The sequence below is a fragment of the Drosophila sulfurigaster genome, chromosome 2R (genome assembly GCF_023558435.1).
Source record: "Drosophila sulfurigaster albostrigata strain 15112-1811.04 chromosome 2R, ASM2355843v2, whole genome shotgun sequence".
Classification (NCBI taxonomy): Eukaryota; Metazoa; Arthropoda; class Insecta; order Diptera; family Drosophilidae; genus Drosophila; species Drosophila sulfurigaster.
Window position 1 is genome coordinate 5,085,057 of NC_084882.1, and position 26,493 is coordinate 5,111,549.

General features: G+C 39.0%; 6 protein-coding genes across 8 annotated transcripts; 3 read left to right on the forward strand and 3 right to left on the reverse strand.

Annotated features, from left to right (window-relative positions):
- Window positions 1-199: 199 nt before the first annotated feature.
- LOC133836036 (SAFB-like transcription modulator) lies at window positions 200-7,152 on the reverse strand. 2 transcript variants are annotated; one of them, XM_062266312.1, is made up of 9 exons: window positions 6,874-7,150; window positions 6,329-6,817; window positions 6,240-6,267; window positions 4,992-5,118; window positions 3,945-3,991; window positions 1,978-3,064; window positions 1,473-1,622; window positions 879-1,406; window positions 200-810 (listed from the first exon to the last, which is right to left on the reverse strand). In XM_062266312.1, the coding sequence occupies exons 1-9, from the start codon at window positions 6,991-6,993 to the stop codon at window positions 435-437; spliced, it is 2,952 nt and encodes a 983-aa protein (XP_062122296.1). In that variant the 5' UTR covers window positions 6,994-7,150; the 3' UTR covers window positions 200-434. The 2 variants fall into 2 exon arrangements, with proteins under 2 accessions (XP_062122296.1, XP_062122297.1); XM_062266313.1 differs by lacking the exons at window positions 200-810; window positions 1,978-3,064 and having other exon boundaries at window positions 1,261-1,406; window positions 6,874-7,152.
- A 155-nt stretch (window positions 7,153-7,307) lies between these two features.
- Window positions 7,308-9,393, forward strand: LOC133836040 (peptidyl-prolyl cis-trans isomerase sig-7). 2 transcript variants are annotated; one of them, XM_062266320.1, is made up of 2 exons: window positions 7,308-9,009; window positions 9,075-9,393. In XM_062266320.1, exons 1-2 carry the CDS (start codon window positions 7,460-7,462, stop codon window positions 9,343-9,345), a joined length of 1,821 nt encoding a protein of 606 aa, XP_062122304.1. In that variant the 5' UTR covers window positions 7,308-7,459; the 3' UTR covers window positions 9,346-9,393. The 2 variants fall into 2 exon arrangements, with proteins under 2 accessions (XP_062122304.1, XP_062122305.1); XM_062266321.1 differs by having other exon boundaries at window positions 9,084-9,393.
- LOC133836048 (complex III assembly factor LYRM7) lies at window positions 9,343-10,094 on the reverse strand. The gene is made up of 4 exons (XM_062266330.1): window positions 9,944-10,094; window positions 9,741-9,884; window positions 9,609-9,690; window positions 9,343-9,551 (listed from the first exon to the last, which is right to left on the reverse strand). Exons 1-4 carry the CDS (start codon window positions 9,977-9,979, stop codon window positions 9,400-9,402), a joined length of 414 nt encoding a protein of 137 aa, XP_062122314.1. The 5' UTR covers window positions 9,980-10,094; the 3' UTR covers window positions 9,343-9,399.
- Window positions 10,095-10,244: 150 nt separating this feature from the next.
- LOC133836042 (protein Lilipod) lies at window positions 10,245-19,300 on the forward strand. Its single transcript, XM_062266324.1, has 8 exons — window positions 10,245-10,715; window positions 15,601-15,725; window positions 15,789-15,928; window positions 15,992-16,222; window positions 16,321-16,389; window positions 17,386-17,894; window positions 17,957-18,188; window positions 18,255-19,300. The coding sequence occupies exons 1-8, from the start codon at window positions 10,644-10,646 to the stop codon at window positions 18,461-18,463; spliced, it is 1,587 nt and encodes a 528-aa protein (XP_062122308.1). The 5' UTR covers window positions 10,245-10,643; the 3' UTR covers window positions 18,464-19,300.
- Window positions 16,391-17,321, reverse strand: LOC133836047 (tetratricopeptide repeat protein 12). Its single transcript, XM_062266329.1, has 3 exons — window positions 16,901-17,321; window positions 16,722-16,844; window positions 16,391-16,668 (listed from the first exon to the last, which is right to left on the reverse strand). Exons 1-3 carry the CDS (start codon window positions 17,236-17,238, stop codon window positions 16,452-16,454), a joined length of 678 nt encoding a protein of 225 aa, XP_062122313.1. The 5' UTR covers window positions 17,239-17,321; the 3' UTR covers window positions 16,391-16,451.
- Window positions 19,301-20,903: 1,603 nt separating the features above from the next.
- LOC133836035 (protein polybromo-1) lies at window positions 20,904-26,191 on the forward strand. Its single transcript, XM_062266311.1, has 3 exons — window positions 20,904-21,981; window positions 22,037-25,075; window positions 25,132-26,191. The coding sequence occupies exons 1-3, from the start codon at window positions 21,039-21,041 to the stop codon at window positions 26,103-26,105; spliced, it is 4,956 nt and encodes a 1,651-aa protein (XP_062122295.1). The 5' UTR covers window positions 20,904-21,038; the 3' UTR covers window positions 26,106-26,191.
- Window positions 26,192-26,493: the final 302 nt, after the last annotated feature.

Sequence of the window (26,493 nt, forward strand, 5' to 3'; positions counted from 1 at the left end):
TACCTCCAGCTGTTACAATTTCTCAACTTTTTGTAAACATACAGGCTTAACCTTCACAGATTTTATTGCCTTTTCTAAATTTAACTATTCTTTAATAATTGTGTGCGCTTCTGTAAAACAGCAAATAAAATTGGCTTATACCGGTCTAGTAAAACGAATACTATTTGTGCGAAATGTTTAGAAATTGTAATATATTAGATCAAGCTTATCATGATTATATTTCGCATGAACTACCGTCCCGTTTCCCACATATACTTCGCTTTCATTTAGGTGGTACATCTAATGATATTTAATGTAGATCTAGATGCTTAATCAATAGAACTATAAAAAATTAACATAAACGAGAGCGTTAAAAGTTACGGTTATTAAGATTGTGGGGCAAAAAAATGTTTTCAATTGCCTTGAAAATTATAAGTGTGTTCTAATGGCGTTATTTAATAACGTCCCACTTGTCCCCCATAGCGATCCTGTGTTGGACGACTACCACCATACATGCCTCCGCCAGCGCCACTATTTCCCTGATAACCTCCAGAGCGGTCGTTGTAAGTGCGATCAAAGCGGCTTGGTGTTTGTGTCATTGGGCGCCAATTGTTGTCTTCAATTGGGGCAGACTTCTGCCACGAATTATTACCATGCATATTTGATGACATTCCATTATTGGTATATGACTTCAAAGGACCGCTGCTACCACCCAAATGACCGCTTCCACTACCTCCACCAGAAGGCGCCCAAATATTCACATTATTCGAGTTGCTTCCATAGCCGCCGGCGGCTCCACTGCTAGTCGAGTTTTCGTATCTCTTGTTTCCACTAAAGTAAAAAAAGCGTTAGTTATTAGTTGTCATTTAAATTTAGGTTTGTTGCCTACTGTAACTTACTGCGACATGCTATGGGTATCATCGACGCCACCACGTCTGTAATTTGAGTTGTTACTGCGATCGGAATCATTGTAGCGCCCACCGCCAGAGCCGCTGTTTGTATTGTTTTTGTGAGCATAGGAGCTAGTCACGTTGCCAGTGTTGTTCTTGTGTACATAGGAGCTTGTGACTCCCCCACTATTACTCTTGTGAACATATGAACCACTTGATCCGCTGGCTCCAACACCACCGGACGAAACTGGTAAGTGACGGACTTCTACCTCGCGCTTGTAATCATCACGTTTGCTGGTTGTCGACGATTGATAATCGTGTTTGGAACTGGAGGACACATAATCATTGCCCCCGGAACGCTTACTGGGCACAGCTCCGTAATCATCCATGGCACCACGTTTGGTGCCAGTGGTACTACCATAATCCCCACGTTTATTTGAATACTCCAAACGCTTTGAGCTGGAATAGTCCTCAAGGCTGCGCTTTGAACTTGATGATGTACCATAATCATCGTGCTTTTTATCATAAGAGCTAGTACTGCAAACAAAAATTTTAATATTGAATACATTTCGAAGATGCATTGAGTAAAAACGATGATCTTACTTTCGTGAGCTCACCAAAGAGGCATCAAAGCGCGGCGGCGGAGGTGCATCAAAGACTGCAGAGCGCTTTCGATCTGAGGCGTCGTTGTAGCGATCATCAGTTCGCTTACTTGCAGAACGCTTAACAGGATCATCACGAGACTCCATAATCCTTGAATACCAATTCAAAAGTGGCAATTTTAGAAAGATGAAAAAAAGCAAAAATATGATACATTAACAACATTTTAAAAGTAGGCGAACAGTTCATCATATCTTAATATATGTATGTAGGAATATAAGAGATTACGATGCAGAAGTTCTCATTTACAGTTGCATCCACATCAATGCAATGCAAAAGCATTTGCCTACACTGCCCGGCAGTTACATGTAGGTTGAAGAGACAACGCGGTGGCTGCAACTTGTTGCCCGAATTTGCCAAAGGCCTTTCAGAGAATATGTAAAAATAATATATGGTGTTTGTTGTTTTTTTTAGCGTTGTGTGTGCAACGCGTTTACGATAATCATACTTCATCTGTTGACGCTTCAATTCGAGGCGTTCCAGCTCGATTTTCTCACGCTCCAGTTTTTGACGCTCCCGCTCCATACGTAGTAGTTCTGCCTTCTCCCGCTCAAGGCGTTCCCGCTCGATAGCCAGCTTGCGTCGCTCCTCAGCCAAGCGTTCTTCCTCTACTCGCTGGCGCTCTCGAGCCTCACGACGTCGTCTCTCCTCTTCGCGAATCTCACGTTCCCGTTCACGCAATCGCTGACGTTCCCGCTCCTCACGTATCTTCTGGTAAGATAACATCTCGCGCTGGCGTCTCTCGCGTTCACGTTGACGCTGCTGTATCTCACGATCAACGTCTCGTGGATGACGGCCCGGACGCCGCTCGTTAGACCCATCACGATTTTGAGACTTGTGTCCCGTGCCCGAGCGATGATCACGTTCGTGGCGCTTGTCCCCACCACCCAAAGACTTGTCCTTTTCGTCACGTAGCTTGTTGCGGTCTTTGTCTTTGCCATCACGCTTGCTTCCGGATTCACCACCCAAACTCTTGCCATCTGCGCTACCTTCACCACCCTTCTTGTCCTCAACGCCATAACCCTTGGATCCACATTTCTTATCGTCGTCCTTCTTTTTGGCATCACTGGGCTTGTTGTTAGCCTTGCTGCTGCCCTTGCTGTTGGACTCCTTCGATGAGCTGGCGCTGCTGCCAATCTCATTCTTGGTGCGTTCCACGGAAATAATGCGTCCATGTAGCTCCGTGCGATGTAGATTCTCAATGCAGCGTGATGCGTCTCCTGACGAGGACATAGTTACATATCCGTAACAACGAGTGCCTGGAGTGCGAGTATTGGTTACCACTTTGGCGCCAATAACTTTGCCAAACTTCGAGAATATGGCCTTCAAATCACTGGCGCGTGTAAGCGTGGACAAACCAGATACCCATAGATTGCGTGAAAGTAGAGCCTGCTTGCCAGCTGAACTAGACGACGCACTAGCACCACCTGTGCCTCCGCTCGATCCCAATCCGGATCCCGTTTTGTTGGCAGCGGCACCCGATGATGCAGTTGCTGTACCTGCTGTTGCTACTGCTGCTGCTGTCGATGATTTTTCTGCAAGTTCCATGTAAATAATAACAATATTGGAAGAGAGTTATGGTCAGAGCTGAGTGGCTTTAACTGGTTAACAGTTTTGGTATTGGTTTTGTTTTGATCATTAAGGGAAGCACTTTAAACGCACACTTTATAGTTGTAGCTGCTTGCTGAAGTCTCGTGAATTATCGACAAAACGAACATAACTAACTATACTGTCATTATTTTACTACGCGCTTAGAACGCAAAGAGAGTGTGAATTTGATTGGGTTGCTGCAAATGCTCAAGCTGTCTTCCTCCTACGTTAAAGATGAATGTCGTTGAAAGAAAGCCACCGTCGTCTTTGTGATGAAAATGCCATTAGCCGCCGCTGCTTGATCGAAGTTATTAGCTTGATGATGTCGCCGCTGTCAATCCATAATATATGCGTCCTAGGTCCACCCATTGTCCTGAATGTTGTCCAAGTACGCCACATCCAGTTCCATTGTCAAGCTTCACATCAGCATCATAAGTTAACGTAAATTTGACCGAGATTTATTGATATTGGTGAAGCTGAGAAGTCGCCTGGGATGGATAATCGTCATCAAAAACCGTCTTATGTCGTCTTATGTGATCTCTCGTTGTATCTCCGAAGGTATTATCATTATTATTTATATTAAAGGTTTGCTCACAATTAAATTCAAGCCAAATTTCACTCAAATTTGTTTCGATTTCTCGTTTGTGAGTTTTTGGTCAATCAATTTGGTCCTCTCCAGTATCCAACCAAATTCACACTCTCTTGCACACTACACAACACAATGTTTTTTGAAAGCTTTTATATAATTCATGCATTTCCTATTCAACTTACGCATGTAACCTTACTAAACACTGATCTCCTTGGTGCAATAATAACTAAAATTACCTTTATCATCTTTTTGACTTGAGGATTTGGATGCCAATTTTTGATCACTGATCGGGGTTCCCGTGACAAACATAGAAAAGAATTAACAAAGAAATACAAAATATTAATTATAACAGTGTCATGCGTGCCAGTGTCCATTTTGACAAACTTGTGTATAATACGCTACTTAGTGAAGGTATAAATATATATGGTACATTAATTACACTCGAAATATTCTCTGAATAATTTAAGTACAATTTGTTTTTATTTACAACAAACTCTACGTGACATAGAGGATCGAGTGTGCGACTGTGAGTTAGCTGCTATCCATTTCGAATACAATCAAAACAATGCACTATTCATTTTAAAATAAAGCGAATTAACATACCGCAAAGATACTTATTAAAAAGCATACCAAATGCTATTTGGTATATTGGTACAGTACTACATTCAAAATATACCAGAGTGCAAAATATACCGAACTGTCAACCAAAGCAACTAAGATACATATGTACATATGTACACATATGATACATATGTACAAAAGAATTTCTTTAATGACTTCGACCATTTTTATCTGATCGCAACAAAATTTTCAGTAATAATAAAAAACAAAAATATTATAGCTCTATCTCTTAAGTCTCTGAAATCCAGTGTTTCATGCGGACAATCAGACAGACGGACATGGCTGTATTGTCTTGGCTGTTGACGCTGATCAAAAGTATATATAATTTATAGAGTCGCAAATGCCTCTTTCTATCTGTTACATACATTTCCTGGAGCCACAAAGTTACAATACCCTTGTACCCTATGGGTAGCGGGTATAAACACAAGCAAGAGGTATCGAAATAAGATACCCCGAGCCCCAATGTTTATAAAACCGTGTAATTATTGTAATTAAGCCCGAAGAACTACACTTTATTCGCACATTTTTAATTGGATTCCCAAAATTTTATAAATTTAACTGTGCTCTGTGAAATTATTAAAATAAACTTGAAAATCAATCAAATGTACCTTAGACGATAATAATTAAAGATAATAAAGAATAGATAGATCTCATCAACAAACCTGATGTCCTTTTTCTCAGCGGTTTTCTCATCTTTTTTCTTTAAGCGAGTTCCTTCGTCTTCCTTGTGATTCTTCTTGTCCACATCCTTAGATGTGTTCAATTTTTCTAATTTATTGGCAGGTTTTACTAAAATGGGAATTAGGAACATTTAAAAGTTAATAAAATTAAATTACAGTATCGAAATGCACAAGAACGTGACATTCGTACGTCCTTAAACGAAAAAAATGATGTCAAAAATATACATTCTCTTAAAAAAAAATTGTTTTTCTATTTTTTTCTATATTTTATATGAATGAAAAACCCTAGATCGCGAACGTGGAACGCGGAAATGATATTTGACTTTTCAATAAAGTAATATAGATTTCTATTAGTAAGCACTATTAAGAAGTATTGTTATTGGTTTTTTTTGTATTTTACAATTTTGTAAATACTTGCTACGTAACATCGCGAACGTGAAATTCTTACCATCAACATATTTGTATTTATTCACACTTTGTTAACAAAAAATTAATAGAAGACGATATGGGGAAAAGGATATAGACTAAATCTTAGATATGCTGCCCTGCGTTGTTTCTAACACCAATCATTTTTTACTGTGAATTTTACTTTAACATTGATATACTGTGGATCACAACTTATTTCAATCACCACCAACTGGCAACTTAAATAGGTATTGAATTTATTTGATCGCAGGATTTTAGTTTAAAGTTTTAACAAAAAGATATTCTTTCATTTATTCTCTTTCTGTTTACTATTTAGTATTATTGAAAAACAAAAAATAGCGAAAAAAAAGTACCATAGCTTATTTCAACCCTATCAGTTTCCTAGAAAAATAACGGTTCTTTATTGATGTATCGCTTTGTGTAATTGGTATGTTACTTTTTCACTATTTTTTATTTCATTCAATTTAGAATTTAAGACTTATGAAAAGGTAAATTTTTCCTGGAAATGTCAATATTGCAGATCACAAATAGTTAATTTAAGTTTATGGTGATGTAAAAATCAAATTTTGAAATAACTATATGATTATCGCAATAATTTAAAAATATTATATTAATTAGACGGAAATTCAAAAAATTAAGAGTGTACCAAATTTAAACCGGATCATTAAAATGCAACTGAAATGTTATTACGAAAGGTTGAGACTATATTTCATAGTTTCTGATAGTGTTTGAATTATAAAACTGCTTTTAGTTATGATAATATTGAAATAAGTTGTATAAAATTAAATTTAAACATATACTTACCCGACTTTATCGATTTGTCGTCAGGAGCCTGCAATGATATTTGTATATGAGCCCACACAATTATTCAAATATATTAAACGATTAATTACCTCATCGTGCAAGAGCTGCTGCTCGTCCTCGCCAATTGTAAGATTGATAGATTCATCATTGTCAATGTTAACAGTATCGCCTGTGTTTTCTTCCTGCAGCTCATTGTCTGTAGGTATCTTTTCTTCGCCTTTTTCGGCGGTGTCTTCTTTATCTGCATCTTCCTCAGTAGATATCTTCTTGCGGCCGTAATCGTCGTCAGCTTCTTGTTCCTCATCGTCGTCATCCTCATCATCTAGAATAACGCATTCATCATCCACATCACCAACTTGATCAATTTCATGTCCATCATCGTCGGCATGACGAGGATTATCCACACCATCCGCATTTGCGACAGTTTCAACAGATGCCTCTTCATTCTCCTCTTCTGGGTCAACTGGCTCTTCCTTAATGTGAACGTCGGACTCAATTGGTTTCGGTAATGATTTCTTTGCCCTTGCGGCCGGCACAATCAAATGTGTGTTAGGATCTATACCCTCCTCTTTTAATGCCTAAAATATTAGATAGTTAAATACCACGTTGCTAACTACAATTTTTGATTAAGTACCCTTTGAAGACGTTCGATAAGCACTGCCTTTGGACCGACGGTCTCAAGCTTGCGCTTTTCCAATTCATCCTTAAGGTCACACACACGCAACTCGGCGACGTTCTTGCCACTTTCTAACATATTTAGTTGCAATTATAAAGACACTCGCATAAAAATTAAATTACGGCACACGTTAATATTTTATCGACAGAAAAAAATATTTTATGACTACCAGATTTCACAACGTATGTTATTACTGAATGCTTGCCGAGAACCTTTCACAATTTTTTTCTTAAATCCAAAATGGCGACCCCACAATACTTATCAGGGATGGCTTTGAAATCTCAATTCATAAAAAAATCGAATGTTTTTGCTCGATAAGCTATCGATTTTGATCAATTTAGTGAACCAAATAAATAATAACAAATAAAATTGTATAAATAGGAATTCACAACATTATTTTATTTAGAACTACGATAAATTACGTTACAAGATGTTTTATTTTGGTTTTGAGATTTTGTTGTTTTTAAATGTGGTCACACTTTTACACCACTGTCTTTTCGGTACATGATTGCAAACAAAATAAGTTTGCCCTAATCCGTGAAATATGTCTGTGGTCATTGAGACTACACTGGGCGACTTGACGGTGGATCTGTTCACAGACGAGCGACCAATTGCGTGCCTGAACTTCATAAAGCTATGCCAGTTAAAGTATTACAACTTCAACCTTTTTCACACGGTGCAACAAGGCTTCATAGCGCAAACGGGCGACCCCAATGGCTCTGGAGATGGCGGCTCCTCCATTTGGGGTGTTGTGGAGGGAGCACACAAGCGTTTCTTTGAGGCCGAATACATACCGAAGATTCATCATTCAAGCGCCGGACTGGTCTCATTTGTCAGTGCTGGCAAAAACCTTGTGGCATCACAGTTCTTCTTCACGCTTGGTGAGAATCTAACTTCTCTGGATGGGACTCACTGCGTTTTTGGTGAGGTAGTGGAGGGACACGAGTTGCTGCGCAGTCTAAACGATGCCATTGTCGATGATAACTTCCGTCCTTATCAAGACATACGTATCACCCATACAGTTGTGCTCGAGGATCCGTTTCCCAATCCACGCGGCTTTCAAGTACCCAGCCGTTCGCCGTCTCCCAGTGCAGAGCGGTTGAAGAATGGACGCATTGCCGCCGATGAGGACATCGACGACACCGACGGGAAGACCATGGAGGAAATGCAAGAATTGCTGGCTGAGCGTGAAGCCAAAGCACGTGCTACAATTCTTGAAATAGTGGGTGATTTACCAGATGCGGAGATGGCGCCGCCGGAGAATGTTCTGTTTGTATGCAAACTGAATCCCGTGACAACCGATGATGACCTGGAGATCATATTCAGCCGGTTTGGCGTCGTAAAGGGATGCGAGGTAATACGTGATCGCAAAACAGGTGACTCCTTGCAATACGCTTTCGTGGAGTTCGACAACCAGAAGTCATGTGAAGCAGCCTATTTTAAAATGGACAATGTGCTTATCGATGATCGACGTATTCACGTCGACTTCTCGCAATCTGTATCCAAGGTGACTTGGCGCGGTAAAGGCCGTGGTGTTGTGGGTTCTGATGGAAAGCTGGATTTCAATAATTTGAGAGAGAAAAATGGATATAGTAATATGAATAAAACCAGAGAAGATGGACGGAATAAGGCTGAGTACGACCAGCATAATCAGAGAAGCCGAATGAGTTCTAAGGAGCGTAGAAAGGCTCGTGAGCTTCGCCACCAAGAACAGAAAGATAGTCATCGATCAAGAGATGATAACGCTCGACGTCATAGAGAACGATCACGGTCAAGGGATCGATCTACTCAGTACCGATCACGATCGAGAAATCGGCATACTCAGCGACATTCCCGATCAAAGGATTGGCCTACCCAGCGACGTTCCCGATCAAAGGATCGGCCTACCCAGCGACGTTCCCGATCAAAGGACCGGCCCACCCAGCGATCTAACCAGCGGCGCTCGCGATCAAGAGATCTGCATTATCAGCGACATTCGCAATCTTATGATTCGCATCGTAGAAACCCATCATCAGCTTACAAGGGTAATAATTACTCGACCGAATATAGAAGTCAATTGGATCATAGCTTTGAAAGAAGAGATGCGGATGAAAGGTAAACTATACGAGTATAATAAAATATGCATTAAGCGTGTAAACACTTGAATTCTATATTTACAGTACACACAGAAAGCAAGAAAACGTCAAGGTCGATGACAACAGCAGAAGGCGTAAGGAGGACTGGTCTGGAAGTTCAACAAAAGGAAAAAAGAAATCCAAACGTGCCAAGATCAGCAAATCCTCAGACAGTGAATCATCCTCAACTGATGACAGTTCGGACGCTAGCTCCAAAGGCAGCACACCCTCGTCATCAGAACCTAGAAAGAGGGAAAAGAAACCCAAGAAATCCAAGTCGAAGAAACACAAGTCCAAAACAAAGCACAAGAAATAATAGTTGGATAGTTTATTATTAACAATATACAATTTGGTTCCACATCTAGTACAATTACTTCTTTTCGGCCTCTAATGCAGCCATTGCAGCTCCGCCACAACAATTGGAGGCCCTATCACCTTTTCGCCTTCGTGGTGGTTCAATAACAGCATCGGGATTGAATACCACATTGTCTAGGCGTGTTGTCTCTGGCGTGATTCGAAGTTCTGTGGAGGAACCACGCCATTAATAAGAAATGTTTTAAATAATTGCCTGGCACTCACCGTAAACATCATCCTTCCGCTTTTCTGCCTGTATTATATTAGTGCGTAGCTCATGGTCTACGTCGATGGCTAACTTGATCATCTGCATAAAATTGACATTAATTCACATTATATTATTCTTTAAATATTTACCTTTTGAATTTCCTCCACATTGGACTCGCTTCGGTTCTGTCGAAATGAGTCGTTTATTTTATGCCTGCCCTCCAATAAGGCTCGGTTATCACCATGAAACACATATTGTCGTGTACGGTGCAATTTCTTGAACACACTCAACACCTATTACACAAGCAACCATTCCATACAATTATTAAACAAAATGCAAACATCAACATTACCTGGTGCTTCAGTGGTTGGGACATTGTATGTGACATAAGCAACGTGACCGGCCGTTGAATTTCAAAATATACTGTTTTGATATTTTTAAGAATAATATACTAAACTATTCCATATATCCGAATTAAAGCTTAACTGTTGAGTATAAAAAATTTAAAACGAAGGTTTTAAGAAAATACTAAATCTCTTAAAAAAAAAAATTGTTACACAAAATTTATTCGATTCTGGAAGTCCCCAAGTAGCAGCGACACATTCAATAAATTTATCGATATATCCATTTCGTTAATAGTTTCGATAAATTTATGTTTGTGACAACCAATTCAGTTGATTAAATTTTTTACGGCGTTGGGTTGTGCGGCGGTTCTGTCGGTAGTGATGGTGTATTTTTGTATATGTTAATATGATCTGCTGTGGATAATTTGGTCTTAAAAAATTGCGAAAAGCCAACGCGACGCTAAATCAAAAAATCGACAAACGCTAAAAAAAAAGAACTGTGCTCAGTTATCAGCGGCCATCGCTTCGTATGTGAAAGTGAAATTTGATTTCGACTATAGTCGAAGGCATTTTTGTGTATGCAAAATAAATTCTTATAGTCGTTTGTGTACGAGCTAAGTAGAAGAGAAGGGACGGTACGGTGCTGGTCCTTGCTAAACAAATAGAAAACTGGCTCAAAACGACAAGTTATCGTTTTTGTTGAAGAACATGGATGAGGAGGAGGATGAAGTGACCGACCTGAAGCTGCAACTGTTTCACAATACAGTACGAGAGCACATTGTAAGTCAGCGATAACAAGACCGATAATATGACGTCACAATACCACCCCTGACAGAGGTACAAAATCACAATCTGTTGCAGCTGGTCTGCTGCAACAATAAATTCAACCCAAATTCCAAGTGTTGAACTGTACTTGAATTGTAGTTAGTGAACTAGACACCTGATAAGCAAATCTATGTATGTCTATGTATTTGGCAAATAAGCATGCAAACATAGTTACGTTCAAACGTTTTGTTTACGACTGTTATCAGCTAAACACTTCGACTTGCGGCCACAGAGGCCGAAAATAAATAGAAAGGCGATAGTCATCTTATAGCGAGTGAGTTTGAAATTGTCTGATTTCCTGTTGGGGAAAATGTCATATACAACAAAATACTAAAAGTAGCCAGTAAATTATGAATTAGCTGAAAGGGCTTGTATAATTTAATATATGTACATATGTAGCATTAATTGACAAGCAATGGCAAAACGGCACCTTCTCGAAAATGAAATAGCAACAAGTGAAAGTACTTTGGCTTGTGTTAATAAAAATATGCATATATGTATGTATGTATGTACATATAAACGTAAGCATGTACTTACACACATATGTGTTTAGTGTTGCGTTAATATGTAACACAAAAGAAAACAATTTGAGACAATTCACATTTGAAGTGCTCAATAAATGGTCGCGATTCGTGCCTAATCTCCAAACCATACGCCGTAAGCGCATCGTTTGTGTAATTTAAACAATAGCTGAAGAAGCAATCAATTCTATTCAGAATAAACTCTTAGCTTTCTCTTTTTTCTCTTACGGCGTGTCATAGTCAACACATTTTGTTTATGCTGGTTCTAAAAAATAAACAATTCCTGTATTTGACATATACAATTATTTATTTATTTTAGTATTTGTGTGTAGCCAACTGGTAGCCCATTAAATGAATACGCGACTGGTGAAATGACTAGTGCATTCGCTTACAGCACTAGTTACTAGCCAACGCAGCAACCAAGTGCTGCCATAGCATTTGTACTTATTGTCTCCGCCTCGAGTACCACAAGAGTAGTGCAGAGCCAGCCAATCAGTATATAGCTCGAGCCCCGTCACTCACTTCATAATTCGGAACCAGTCTCCTGTAGACTTCACCCACGACGAAGTCATTATCTGTCTACCAAGTAGTTAGTTTGTGGCCAGTAGAATGGCGACAATAGTCATCATCATTATTGAAGGGTATCAACGCACTTCCGCGAATAATCGAATTTTCAGAAGAACATACATATGTACATACTGAAAACTGATATTGACCCAGGAAACGAGAAACCTGTGTGACTGTATGATTGGCTCTTGCTTCTGCTTTGTTATGGCATACATTAACGAAAATTGAATAATGCCGAACTCGATGTGGGTCAACAAACGATGTACACTTATGTACGTGGGTCGCATTCTGATTTAGAGCATTGTCCCGGGAACAGAGTACCGTAGAAAAATGTAGATAATTATTTGTTTGATAGTCTGTTTAATATAAAGTATTACAGCATTTGCTCGTACAAAATTATATTTATTCGTTAAAGAGTATCTTTCAATTGAAGTTTTACTCGTATTTTTTTGTTTTGCTTCCACCGCTGATCGGGAAAAATAATAACAACAACATGAAAAACAGCACCAATACTAGGCTGCTGTGATGCTAAGTTTGCCGTTTGGTTGCTGCCATAAAATTTGCCACTTGGCCACAATATGTTGCTATTTTTAGTCAAGTTTAACGTCACATTGCAGGTTGGCGTTTTGGGCGTTTTTCATCTTGAGTTCACGTCGAGTCGTTGACTCTCTGGCTATGGCCATTGAATGCATTTGGCCAACATCAACAAGTTTGCATAAAGCTCACTAAATCTATAAGCACACGCAGTCAAACATCAGTGACTGCAGCAACTACAACTGCATTCCCAGTGAATCTGTCTACATGTCTAAATGCGCGCATACATGTGTATTACATACATATGTGTACGTGCACATGTGTGTAGGTATTTATAAGTTTCTGGAACTAAGCACTGCAGCTGCGTTGCTGCGCCTAGCTTGCTGTTACCCATATCAGTGTACACTGTACAGTGTGCATGACATGTGCTATGTATAATATAATATAACAATTATATGATTGTAGAACAGTTTTTATGTTTCATTTGGCATGCAAAGCCAGTTGACAGACTCTGTTGAATTTAGATTAGGATTCATCAGAGTTGTCTTTAGCACACGTTTCTATATCAGTAATTACGCCAATTTTTAAGTTTAACGCTGTAAAATACATACATAGCTTGCATGCGCTATAACAGTTAAATACAATTTATTTTATAAATAATATATTAGGTATTTAGAAGCAGGCATTTGTTATGTTATTGGAATTTGAAGGTCGCAATTGTGTTAAGAAATATTTTCTATAAATATATAATATTTGAACAAGTCAGAAAGTCGAGTGTGCTTGACAGTGATATACCCGATATCCATTTAAAATAAAAGCAATACAGTGTGTTATTATTCATAAATTATACCGAATTAATTTACTAAAAATATACCGAATATATACCGTAGAGTACAAAATATATGAGACCCGATAGCAGTAGTTGTTTTTTACCATATAAAATGATTTTTTAAATAACTTCTACATATTTTATTAAAATTATTTTGCTATTCGATTTTGATGATTTACAAGGCGGAAATAGGCGTGGCAAAAATCTAAAACTTGATCTGCATAGAAACAGTACAAGTGCTGCCTCTATCTCATAGTCTCTAAGATCAAGTGTTTCCTACAGACAGACTGACGACTATATGGCTATATCGTCTCGGCTGAAGCTAATCAAAAATATATAAACTTTATGGGGTCGGAAATGCCTCCTTCTAATAGTTAGTAACTAGTACTAACATTAGAAATAAAATTCCTTTTGACATTGAGGTACAAATAAAAACTCATGTGTTTAGATTCGTTTATTTAGCTCCAGGTCCATGAAATGAATTGAAAAATACTAACAGTAATTAACTAAGTAGTAATTTGTATATAAACGTGTGCATCTATGTATGTACATATGTGCAAAATATTATTCACTAATCAGAAAATGCGAATTTGCTGTAATGATGAAGCATGTGTTTAAGTAATTTATGTTGTTTTGTCTCAAAGATATTATATTAGTTGTTTTTGGTCTTTCTTTTGTTAGTCAAAACATGCACAAATTCTCATTAATTATATTTGTCTGTATGTTCCTACAAATATACATGTGTATACCTGAAGTATACTTATATCTTTGTGCTTATGTCTGTGTATACATACACATACTAAGGTTTGCATTGTTTTTTACGCTGCGGAAAAAGCAATGACGTGTGCTTTAAATACTTGTTGTCTGTTTGTTATCCGATCACAATAAGTAATATCATCAAAAGACAAACGGATATATGTATTTATTTGATGTATTGCTTCTATGGTCAATATAAAAAAACTCTAAAAAAAATAGGGAAAAAATTACCTTAATTTCTATTATTGGATATATGTAGACGATCTATAAACCTTAGGAAATTACTGTATGTTATTTGGCTTCTATATGTGTTTCTACTGTCTCGATTAAAACGTGTAATTATTGTACACATATATATAAAAGAAAATTAACATAATTAGATAATGTTAGAGTGGAGAGCTAATAACCAAAAACTATTATACTGTTTGATTAGGCTTCAAGTAAAATTAGTATGGTAACTCGAATTATGGAGCGGACGTTTAATTGACTTTTTTAGTCTACAATCAATATAATCCTTATCAATAGATTTGTTACTGCTATCGTCGGCACCTGATAAGCATTGGTCTAAAAGACAATCTGTTGAACTTTGTACCCAGCGTTCACTACTTTATTAGAGGTATTACTTATTAATCATCCAATTTTTTATTTGAACAACTTGTACTTGAGTGAATAGAAACCCGAACTTTACTGCACGATATCTGGTCGGGTTAAAGCAGCCAATTGCGACTCTTTTTTCGTTTCAGTCCGAGACAATTATAATGAATTAATTCAAAATAATTTCAAGAACAAACTTATGCTCAAAAGTGAATTGAATTATAAAATAGAGAAAAAAATAAAAATGTGTAAGTTTCGGCATGTCTGTCTGTCTGACTTTTGTATGCGATTGCAATCGATTGTACATATAAAAAAGCATTCGATGAACTTGGGTATTGATTTAGTTGTTGAATCGCATATGAAACACCAAAAATAATTCAGAGCCAATACGCCGTCGATGTTATTTTATTTTATTTGATTTTTTGTTTTCTTTGTATTTTTTTTTTAATTTGATTTGTAATTGTATTTTTTTATTTTGTATTCAATAGTTTAAATAGAGTGCTTACCGTTGATTTTGATTTTAATCGTTTCTTGCACACTGTTGTCTACAGGTAACATTGACCTGACCATTTAAATTCTGGTTAAGATTCAACATTTTTGTGGATTTTTTATGGGCGACCCACCTAAATTGGGGCATGAAAGGGTTAAATACGATGATCGGATTCTATATAGTTTTAAAGTTGTATATCTAATGATATCCAAAATTTCAAATTTTGAAAGTATGCAACAAGGTTTAATAATAAGAATTTTTTAATTTCTATTCTAAGTTTCGCTTAAAATGAAACATGAGTTGAAAAGGCAGCGAAGCTCGCTGGTCTGCTAGTTCCATATAATGACTCACAATAGATTTTTAAGAATCATGCGAAAACATACAATACGCGTTGTATATTGTGATAATAATCACAGTTGTTCAAACAAACAGTACACTTCTAAAGAAAACAATATTAAAGACAATAAGAAATTGACTGTGGATATAGATAAAATCTCGAATTCATATTTAATTATTCCTCCCTAATTCTCTTTATTTTTTTCGTCTTAGATCTTCTTGCTGTTAATCCTTATGCTGTACTTCAGTTCATATGTGGTCGTCTGCCGTTTTCGTCGCAGAGATCGCGACGATCTATATTCAAATGATGAAGACGAAGTACTGATATATCGCATAAGGTAATACTATAAAGAGGCTGGTGAGGTATTCATTCATATAAAAATCAATTCAATTCCTTGCAGCTTTTGGCTCTGCACCTTTACACTGGCTGTGGCCGAAGGCGCAGCCATGTTGCTACCAGTGTCTATAGCGAGCAACGAAGTGCTTTTGCTATATCCTAACAGTTACTACGTCAAGTGGTTAAACAGCTCTTTGATACAGGGTAAGTTAATTCAAATGGTTAATGATATTCAACTATTAATTATGCTTAATGTGTACATTACAGGGCTGTGGAACCACGTTTTCCTCTTCTCCAACCTATCGCTTTTTATTTTCTTGCCCTTTGTCTACCTATTCTCCGAATCAACGGGGTTTGTGGGCTACAAAAAAGGCATCCTAGCGCGAGTCTACGAAACCTTCACAGTATTCATGTTGATGGCTATCATTGTCCTAGTCCTGACTGCCGTGCTTAGCGCTGTATTTGGCATTGAAAAGTTTCAATTCTTCTGGTTTCTAAGTGAGTAGCTCACAGAGGAACCGCTATCACAAAAACTGCACCCAATTTCGATTCGAGTGTATATTGATTACATCCGTTTTACTTTTTATGCTTCACAGATTTAGGCAGTGTTCACTTGCCGTTTCTTTATTCATGCGTATCTTTTCTGGGGGTAATTCTAATGCTGAGTAAGTAACAATACATTTATTTTCGTATTACTATAGTTATCTATTCGCAACTAGATAGAACTCTACATTTCGTCTTCAATCTGTCCAATAAATTTGTCAATATACGAAAGTTGCTTTGGATTATGCTGACGAGCTTTGGCAACACTCTCCTCAAACTTGTCAACATCCTTCAGGCACTTGTAAGCTTTGGCCCTATAAAGCCAAGCACGTAGATTTGTTTCCTGCAATTTGTGCAGTACATATTGACAATCGTCAAGAGCACGCTTGTAGTTGCGAAGTCTGAAAATGTAACATTTATTTTTAGAATTATAATTGAGATTAGCTCGACCAACCTGATGTAGCACAAGGCCCGATTGTTGTAGGTTATTGCACTATCCTTAACGCGTTCAACCGCCTTGTTGTAATGCAAAATTGCCTTCTCATAACTTCCCTTGCGAAAAGCCTCATTTCCTTGACTGGAAATAAAATAAAATTAGTAATATAAAAAAAAGTTTCTTGAATATTGAGTTACCAACGATGCCCTTCCGCTTCGTGTTCACGCTTAGCGCGTGACTGAGCCCTTTCATTCGCATCCCTCTCCACTTCCTTCATGAAGCTCTGCTGATCCATTGTATTCTCGTTGCCCTTCTGCTCCTTAGGCTTAGCATCACTCTTATTGATTACAGTGCGGTCTTCACGTATTGTTAAGTGCACCTTATCAACATCGAGGTTCTCAAAGTCTTCCGCGGTTTTGGCCTTTGGAAGGACAGATTCATCTTCCGCAGATGATCCTTTATTTTGTAAAATATCCTCAATCTTCTGCAGAGTTGATTCAAAATCAGCAAAATCATTAATATGCTTGTCGTCCATTCTAGTGCTATGTATCTAAATAAATATTAAAGGAAATTGCCTCGTCAGAAGTTTGATAATGTTTTAGCTCTGGTTGTTTGCCATTTTGAAGGGTAACCCTAGAAACCAACTTACTCTATGCTTACTTGGTTCACATTATTTTCTCAGTTTGTACCCCTTATGGCTTTGTGCGATTGTTTGGCGTTGTCAACCAGGTGCTTGCAAGGCCGATGCTGATGCGAGATGTGAATGAAGAGTTCAGCGCCTTCTACATGGAGGAAGCAAGCGTCAAACGAAAGCTGGCACACATTGAACTGCACAATGTGAGCATCTCTGAGGCCAACAATGGGCATGGACGCGCATTTAATGGTAGCCGACGTCCTCTTAACTATCTGTCGCAGCCGTTGTTACAGCACTCTTTGCATCTGTATCAGCGCAAGCCACTGACTGGAAATATGGACGAGCACCAGCACCAGCTCAATGAAAGACTGAAAGAGTTATACAGTGAGCGTAAGGAGCTGGACAAGATGCGCAAGTCGAGCACCTTTCAACGCACCTTCGTCTATCCACTTGCCATGCTTTTACTTCTATTCTGTACCGCCGTTACCATACTGCTCGTGGTCCAAAACACTCTGGAGCTGCTCATAGGCATAAAAGCGCTGCCGTTGAGCACAAGAGTAAGTTCAGTCAAGTCACGCCACAGTCAAGTATTCTTGGCTAATATTTCTTGTACTTTCAGCAATTTACTTTGGGCATTTCATCTCTGTCTAAGCTGGGACCCGTTGGAGCCGCAATGGAAGTATGTCTAATATTTTATCTTGGCGCCACATCAGTTGTGGGCTTCTACAGCATGCCCTTTATGAGAAACGTGCGTCCGAAATGGCGGAAAACTTCCCTGCCACAGTTGATGTTAAACTGTGGCTTCATGTTGGTGTTATCATCGGCATTGCCACTGCTAAGCAGGATTATAGGTGTGATATTATATCTCAATTTCATGTACTCGTAATATTCATCAGTTATTGTCCTTATGTTTGCAGGCATTACCAACTTCGATCTGCTGGGAGATTTTGGCGCCATCGAATGGCTGGGGAACTTTCAAATTGTTCTGCTTTATAACTTGGTATTTGGCACCACGACTGCGCTGTGCCTGGTCAACAAGTTCACGGCGCCAGTACGGCGTGAGCTGCGGGCACGGTTAGTAGAAAACTATGTGCTCTTTACGAACTACATGAGTTTCATCAACTGATATTTGAGGCAGCGACACGACAAATCCTTAACATGTGTACGCCAGCGTTATGCTTTTATGTTGCTAAAACGCTTTGTCGAGTCGCCTCGCTTTAGTTTAACTAGTTTCTATGCCAAGTACCACGATCTTAGTCGTAAGAGCAGTCGCAAAACCACCGCTAGTCGCCAGGCAATCACGATGGAGTTTTGAGAAAAAGATAGAAAGCTGAAGACTCGAGGAGTCGTGAATATAATTTATACAGAACTGATATTTGTATGTAAATGTTGCGCTCTTCATTGTTGTGCTTAATTGTTGTAGTTTATATTGCATATACATACATACGTTAGTAATGTTATAGGAAGATTTTTTTGTTTTCACATTATAAATAATTGCTCGTATGTATGTGAATGAAAATCTTTACAAGTTTCATTCAATTGCAACTTGTAAAATGTATTTCGAATACTAACACTATAGCGTACAACAACTGCTGACAACAGTGCGTAAATATAATTGTAGATGTTATTTTTCTTAAAATTTTTAATACTCTGAGTCAGTCTTACGATCCATATGATATGTCGATAATTTAATTCACAACCATTTCGACATTTTTATACTTGTATTTATTTATAACACATGTGGAAGGCATACAATTCATGGTCATTCTAATTCATATACTAATTATTTATTTTAATATATAATTACTTATACATATGTAGCCCAACAATGTTCCTTAAGTGCATATGCAAACGAGCGCTGAAGCGCATCTCATCATTTATTTGCATATTCAAACCAATAATACTTCACACACCTAAAAGCATCTAAAATATATGTGATAAAATATAAAAAATAAGAAAATAACGCTTTTTTCATTTCCCATTTCACAGCTTCTTGCAATTAATATATTGGGAACAAATTACCTCAATTCTTGATTTATTTTATTTACAGCTTAACGGCATTATTATTAATGACCCAATGACTGACTGATGAACATTACATTGTTAACCCACTGTGATATTGCACTATGTATATAGTATACAGCTATTAAATTTTATCCACATATAGACTGTTTCAATACTTGATTTTTTAAACAATTCCTTTAGTTTCGAATATTCGATCTAGCAATATGGAGGTATGTATATACATATACATATGTACATGCACAGTTCAAGAAGCTTTGCCTGTTATTATACATAGATTCATATTAAACCCCTTTTTAGGCTTATGCTGGTGTTCAACATTTGAACCAAATTTTCTAAATAAAATATAGACTAAAAAACCATGTCTAAAAAAATTGTATATCTTCATGTACATACATATGTATGTACACATTGCACATGAAAATATGAATGATTTACCGATAATTAAGTTAAGATGCGTTGGAATTCTCTTGAATACATATTCTATTATCACTAACCAAAATAGTGAATCCCTCTCCACCTGTTTCAAATCATCGTATATATATTTAAATTTCAATAAATTTCCCACTTCAAGAAAATTTGTTTACATTCGACCAGCTGGTTTATGTCGTATAACGTACACATTAAAAAAATTCATATATTATATTGGAATTTGTAACTGCTCTTATTTGTAGCATATGCTAAACGATAGACAGACACACAACAATAAAAACTTATCGAATACAATCGAACTAAACATTTTTTTAATGTTAGCTTTAAAAACTATGATCTGTTTTAGTCACTCAATTTTTCGTTTGGCTGCTTCCACGCTAAGAATCATCACCACTGACAAATTGATTTGCACGCATATATATTTATATTTTATAATTTTTTACTGTTGTGAGCTTCGTTTCGATTTCAATTCGATAAGATATCGCGTGATTGAAAAGAATATACGGAGAAATGGTGGCCGATATTCTCACATTTCACGCACGTGAAAAACAGTTCTTTTTTTTTGGGATTTTATATGGGACACATTTCAAATATGTTGAAAACAATGTAGAAAATTCAAATTTTTGGTTCTGTAAAAACAGAACATTAGTCTAGATGCAGTTAATAAGCAATCAAAACGATAAGCAACTGATATATATATATACCTATATATATAAAACCCAATAATTTTCGGCTCATTTTCATATTCGAAGCTCTAATAGCCTTTTTCAGGTCATGTTACGTTCACCCAATGTAAAAAGAAAAGAATGTAAAAATAAGAAAAAAAGTCGGTTCGAAACGTAAAAAAACTGAGTGCAGTGGAAAAAGGGTATAACACGCAAGCGGTAGACTCGGAACTCATTTGTGACTCAGTGTGGCCATCTTTTGTATATTATATACCAAACCATGTTGCTACTTCATTGTAATCATTGTGTTCTACATAATGATAACGAAATTGATACGGTAAGAAATAAAACTTATTTTATTTCTTATAACTTATAAATAAACTTTTGTGTCGCACATTTTTAATAAATTTCGAAATTCTTTTGAAGTGTTACCACACCAATTTTGTAAATAATGCGAAATAAAATATATTTTCGACAACAGCTTGTGGTCACACTTATGAAATTTTTTCTGCAGTGGCGTCGTTGTTAATTAGAAATTTTAATTTGTTGTATTAGAATAATAATTAAACAAATAAATATATAATGCTAAGCCGAAAACGTCGAGCCAGCTCGATATCCAGTCGACAAGATGAAGATCCGCTGCTACTAGACGACTCCACGCCGGAACAGTCGCCGGTGCAACAAACGCAATCCGCGCGCAAAAAGCGGCGTCTTGATCCAACGGAGCTATGTCAACAGCTCTATGACTCGATACGCAACATAAAGAAGCAGGATGGATCGATGTTGTGCGACACGTTTATTAGAGCGCCTAAGCGTCGGCAGGAGCCATCCTACTACGACGTGGTGGTTAATCCGATTGACTTGCTAAAAGTTCAGCAGAAGCTAAAGACGGACTCATATGAAGACCTTTATGACATGATGAACGATCTCGAATTGCTGATAAATAATGCCAAAGCTTTCTACAAACCTGAGTCAACCGAGTATCAAGATGCCATTGCCTTGTGGCAGCACATTCAGACCCAGCGTCAGCGGATTCTCGAAGCCAATGGCTTTGCGGAAGAGGAGCCACGTGCCAAACGAGCGCCTCGCAATGCCCGACGACTAACGACCAGTGCGGAGCCGGGAGGCGGGGATATTGACGAAGATTGTAATCAGTACGAGGAACTCTTTGCATCCGTCATGTCTGCAACGGACCCAGTTGGGGACAGAGCAATGCACCCTATATTTCAATTGTTGCCCTCTAAAAAGGCGTATCCCGACTACTACGATGTCATCGAGCATCCCATTGACTTGCGTTTAATTGCCACCAAGATTCAAATGAACGCCTATTCATCGCTGGTGGAAATGGAGCGAGATCTTCTGCAAATGACTAAAAATGCTTGCCTCTTTAATGAGCCCGGTTCACAGATATATAAGGATGCCAAAGCTCTGAAGCGAATTTTCACGCAACGCCGAATAGAGCTGGAGACAGGAAAGGGGAAACCAGCCAGACGGTTGAAAAACTTGTCCAGTGCAGCAATAGCAGGTGAGTACAAAATGTTTAGTAGATGCATTTAAATGAAGTAACACTTTATTTGCAGCACTTAAAGAGGAAGTGGACAGCTCAGATGACGAAGAGACGAGCAAAAAGGGCGAGGGTCCTATGTGGGCACTATTCGATCATTTGTATAATGCGCCTGGCACATCCGAGCATCCTGGGGTTACTGGGCCACCATTGGGCAACTCATTGTGGAAATTACCAGTGCGTCGTTTTCATCCTGAATACTTTGAGTTAATTAAGCGACCCATTTCCCTGAGCCAAATCCATACGAAACTCAAAAAAGGCGACTACGCAAACATAAGCGATCTCACTGGGGATCTGTATCTAATGCTGGACAACGCCAAAAAGGCATTCTCGGTCACGCATCGAACGCACAAGGATGCGTTGAAAATGTTAAAACTCATGAATGCCAAACTGGTTGAAGAAACCCTCGAGGAAACGAGCGATTTGGACGAAGAAGAGGGCGATGAAGTATTTGCTGCCAACGTGCAGCCAGAGAAACGCAAGCCAGGCAGACCTAGAGTCAACTCTACTTCGAATCCCAGCACGGCGAATACATCTAATGCATCTATCTCGCCAAAATCTAATCGAATTCCCATCAATGCGGCCATTAAGAAAAAAATTCTCAGCATTCAAAAGTATCTGGTGGACTATACTGTAGAATATCGGCGGCTCATCGAGATGTTTATGGAGAAACCATCGCGCAGAGCATATCCTGATTACTACGAAATCATTCAGAACCCCATCGACATGAATACTATTGAGCATAACATACGGTCCGATCGCTATGCCACCGTCGAAGATGTTGTGGCCGACTATCGTTTAATGTTCTCAAATTGTCGTCAGTATAACGAGGATTGTTCCACTATCTACGAGGATGCCAATACCCTAGAACGTGCCCTTAACGAAAAGCTGAAGGAATTCCCCGGCTTGACAGAGGTCAAAAAACCCCTGCAAAAGTATAATAAGTTAGGTCGCAAACCAAAAGCAGCACTCTTGGCTGATCGTGATCGAATGTGGCAGTTTTACGAATCCCTACGCGATTATCAAGAACCGAAAGGCAAACGTCAATTATCGTTGATCTTTACAAAGCTTCCGTCTAAGAGTGATTATCCGGAATATTATGATATCATTAAGGATCCCATGGACATGGAACGAATTGCACAGAAACTTAAACAGGGCGCTTACGAGAGTGTGGATGAGTTGGCCGCTGATTTTCTGCTCATGCTAGAGAACGCTTGTAAATATAATGAACCAGACTCTCAGATCTATAAGGATGCGTTGGTACTCCAACAACTAACTCTTCAATTGAAGCAGCAGCTGCGCACCGAACCTGATGTTCCACTGGCCGTGCAAGAATTGTTCCTTACGCTCTTCACTTCCGTCTACAATCACCAAGATGAGGAGGGGCGCTGTTACTCCGATTCATTGGCCGAGCTACCAGAATATGATGAGTTGGGTGAAGGCGCAAAGATTCGAGGTATTTCCTTAGATCTGGTTAAGAGGCGACTTGACAAGGGCGCCTACAAACGTCTGGATATTTATCAGGATGATATTTTCGCTTGTATGGAGCGAGCACGTAAATTATCACGCACAGACTCAGACATCTTCCAGGACTCTATTGAATTGCAGACTTATTTCATTCGCAAGCGCGACGAGCTATGCAAGGACACATTAAGTTCACCGGCATTAAATTTTACTCTGGATCAACTATTGTCTGACGTTGAGGTTACGCGACAGCAAAAAGCAGCACAAGAGGAGCAGGATCAAGAGCAAGAGAAGGACAAGGATGAATTTAATGCTGCCGCCAATGCAAAAGGAGAAAGCATGACTATTAATCAACAAGTATATTCACCGGGTGATTTTGTCTACGTGCAGACGCCCGAGAACAAAATACCCACCATTGTGTGCATCGAACGTCTCTGGACAACACCGAGCAATGAGAAACTAATGCAGGCATCAATCTTTCTGCGTCCCCATGAAACCTATCACGTTACGACTCGAAAGTTTCTCGAAAAGGAGGTTTTCAAGAGCAGCATTTCGCAGACAATTTCAATGGACAAAGTGCTGGGCATGTGTCATGTGATGCACATCAGAGACTACATCAAGCTAAGGCCGGATGGACTGCCAGAGAAAGATGTGTTTGTGTGTGAATCTCGTTACAATCTGCAAGGGCGTTGTTTCAAGAAGCTAAAGAACTGGCCAACAGCGCGTGAGAGCAATAATGGTTCTATAAGGTTTGTTCCCCGCGATACGCCATTGGAGCTAAAGAGAGTTATGTCCGTTTTCAAGGAACGTATCGAGAAACACAAGGGTGAGCTCGAAGAGCTGAAGCTGCAGGAGGCCCTCGTCGAGAAGGAGAAGCCCAATGTTATCTGTGATGCTCCTCCCAATGCGGAGGATAACAGTGTGTACTATCAGCAATACAACACCATTTGCAGCGGTGTCATAAAAACTGGCGACTTCGTTTACGTTGCGACGCAAACTGGCAAGCAATCAGTTGCCCAGGTCCAGCAGATCTGGGAGATCAATGGTAAATCGTATTTTAAGGGACCGTGGCTGTTAGCGCCAAACGAAACAACTCCTGCGTTAGGCAAACAATTTTACCGCCAAGAACTTCTGCTTAGCACTGTGGAAGATATCAGTCCAGTGATTGGCATCGTAGGCCGTTGTGCAGTTCTCGAGTATGCCGAATTCATTAATTCGCGACCCACAGAAATCGCAGAGAGCGATGTATATATATGCGAATCTGTCTACGATGAACTAAAGAAAGCATTGCGCAATCTGGTCGTCGGCAATCTGCGCAAGTTTCAGCACAGCGTTGAAGTGACTGAGGACGAAATCTTTTATTTCAAAAGTCCAATCAAGCCAGCAAAGGACGCCAGGAGTGATCTCAATGATCTAGCCATGATGGAGGACTCAATGGATGGAGACACGCCTTCCCTTAGCTCGGACATTGTTGCAATATCATCGCCAGCCCCGTCCGTTAATTCAACGCCGCTTACCTCGAAAGCAAAAACGAAAACAGCTAAGAAAAGCCTTACTGGCTACATTCTCTATTCGAGCGATGTCCGCAAAAGTAAGTTCACATTATATAGGCCAATCACCGATTACAATTAATAATTTCATCGACAGGTATAAGTCAGAGCAATCCGGATGCCACTTTTGGTGACATATCGCGTATGGTTGGCAATGAGTGGAAGAGCTTACCATCTAGCGTCAAACAAAGCTGGGAGGATCGAGCAAACAAGCTGAATGAAGAGGCAGCTGCACTCCGACGTGAGATTGATGACAACCAAAACTGTGCGAGTCCATTGCCAGCGATCGCTAATGTACCCCAGGAGCCAGGCCCGCCGCTCACCTATGAATGCCTGTGGGACAAGTGTGACTTTCAGTTTGAGGAGATGTCCGATTGCACAGAGCATTGCTTGGCCGATGCCACCGGTCATATACAGCGCCATCCCCAGGCTGGTGTCGAGATGGAGTACGTGTGCCTTTGGCGTAATTGTCCGCGCATTCGCAAGTCAATTCAGGCGTTCCCAAATGTGTTGCGTCTAATTAAGCACGTGCGCGAAGTGCATCTAAGCAAATGTGGTAAACCTTTGGGTCTCAGCGAACGCAGTAAGAATTTCATGTCACGCAAACACAAGTTGGTGCCACAGTCAATGACGGTCAATGCGGCAGTCTCATCGAACAACTCCGTCTCACCACGAGCACCGATTAACGTGGAAACAGCTCAACAGCATCAGCAACAATTGCAGCTACAACAGCAGCAGCCACATTTGCACCAAACCATTATTGCTGGACCGCCTCCGGAGCCGATGTTCGTGACTGTTCCACCTCGTTCTAATAGAGTCATCCATTCAGAGGCTTATATCAAGTACATAGAGAGTCTGCAGACAGGCAGTCACTTAAATGTCACTACCTGTAACAACAATTGGCGTCGCTCGATCACACATATAAACCCGCTTCAGGTGGGCAAGACTCAACTGGCAGAGCACTGGGTAGGTCCGAATGTCAGTGACCAGGAGAACGCGGTACAAGCACTATGCCACTTACGTAATTTTATGCTGGACGATGTGCTACAAATCCGGCATAGCTGCACTTGAATCTACTTCTAATTAAAATCAATTTTGTCGAACTCTATTTCAAATAAAAAGATACAAATGCATGTACCACGCAAATCATGTGTATATAATCTGTCATAAATTTGGGACAAGGAAATAATCTATCTATAGTCTATAGACGTATCCATATCAATCAATTACTTTTTAGAAAAAAATGTTATGTTTGTGTAATGTATACAATTTATGGAATATGTGTTTCCACAGAAAATAATGTTCATTAGGGTGGTTTCAGTGAAAAATATGAAGTTTGTCAACAAATTTTTAGCTTCGAATGACTTTATAGTTGACTGTAGACACTTGAATTTCGCTTAAACTCTCCTACAAATTTCTAAAATAAACTCATACACTTTTAGATTACGTCAAAATTAAT

Excerpts from the sequence above, each read along its gene's own strand:
- LOC133836036 (XM_062266312.1), bottom strand. The coding sequence starts at position 6,993 with ATGTTAGAAAGTGGCAAGAACGTCGCCGAGTTGCGTGTGTGTGACCTT. Across the intron at positions 3,065-3,944 it reads AAGTCAAAAAGATGATAAAG|AAAAATCATCGACAGCAGCA; the intron begins GTAATTTTAGTT and ends TGGAACTTGCAG. Across the intron at positions 1,407-1,472 it reads TCTTTGGTGAGCTCACGAAA|TACTAGCTCTTATGATAAAA; the intron begins GTAAGATCATCG and ends TTTTGTTTGCAG.
- LOC133836047 (XM_062266329.1), bottom strand. The coding sequence starts at position 17,238 with ATGGACGACAAGCATATTAATGATTTTGCTGATTTTGAATCAACTCTG. Across the intron at positions 16,845-16,900 it reads GAAGCGGAAGGGCATCGTTG|TCAAGGAAATGAGGCTTTTC; the intron begins GTAACTCAATAT and ends TTTTATTTCCAG. Across the intron at positions 16,669-16,721 it reads CGGGCCTTGTGCTACATCAG|ACTTCGCAACTACAAGCGTG; the intron begins GTTGGTCGAGCT and ends TTACATTTTCAG.
- LOC133836048 (XM_062266330.1), bottom strand. The coding sequence starts at position 9,979 with ATGTCACATACAATGTCCCAACCACTGAAGCACCAG. Across the intron at positions 9,885-9,943 it reads CCCAACCACTGAAGCACCAG|GTGTTGAGTGTGTTCAAGAA; the intron begins GTAATGTTGATG and ends CTTGTGTAATAG. Across the intron at positions 9,552-9,608 it reads GCGGAAGGATGATGTTTACG|AACTTCGAATCACGCCAGAG; the intron begins GTGAGTGCCAGG and ends GTTCCTCCACAG.
- LOC133836042 (XM_062266324.1), top strand. The coding sequence starts at position 10,644 with ATGGATGAGGAGGAGGATGAAGTGACCGACCTGAAGCTGCAACTGTTT. Across the intron at positions 16,223-16,320 it reads TCAATTCTTCTGGTTTCTAA|ATTTAGGCAGTGTTCACTTG; the intron begins GTGAGTAGCTCA and ends TATGCTTCACAG. Across the intron at positions 17,895-17,956 it reads CGCTGCCGTTGAGCACAAGA|CAATTTACTTTGGGCATTTC; the intron begins GTAAGTTCAGTC and ends TTGTACTTTCAG.
- LOC133836040 (XM_062266320.1), top strand. The coding sequence starts at position 7,460 with ATGTCTGTGGTCATTGAGACTACACTGGGCGACTTGACGGTGGATCTG. Across the intron at positions 9,010-9,074 it reads AGAAGAGATGCGGATGAAAG|TACACACAGAAAGCAAGAAA; the intron begins GTAAACTATACG and ends CTATATTTACAG.
- LOC133836035 (XM_062266311.1), top strand. The coding sequence starts at position 21,039 with ATGCTAAGCCGAAAACGTCGAGCCAGCTCGATATCCAGTCGACAAGAT. Across the intron at positions 21,982-22,036 it reads GTCCAGTGCAGCAATAGCAG|CACTTAAAGAGGAAGTGGAC; the intron begins GTGAGTACAAAA and ends CTTTATTTGCAG. Across the intron at positions 25,076-25,131 it reads TTCGAGCGATGTCCGCAAAA|GTATAAGTCAGAGCAATCCG; the intron begins GTAAGTTCACAT and ends TTTCATCGACAG.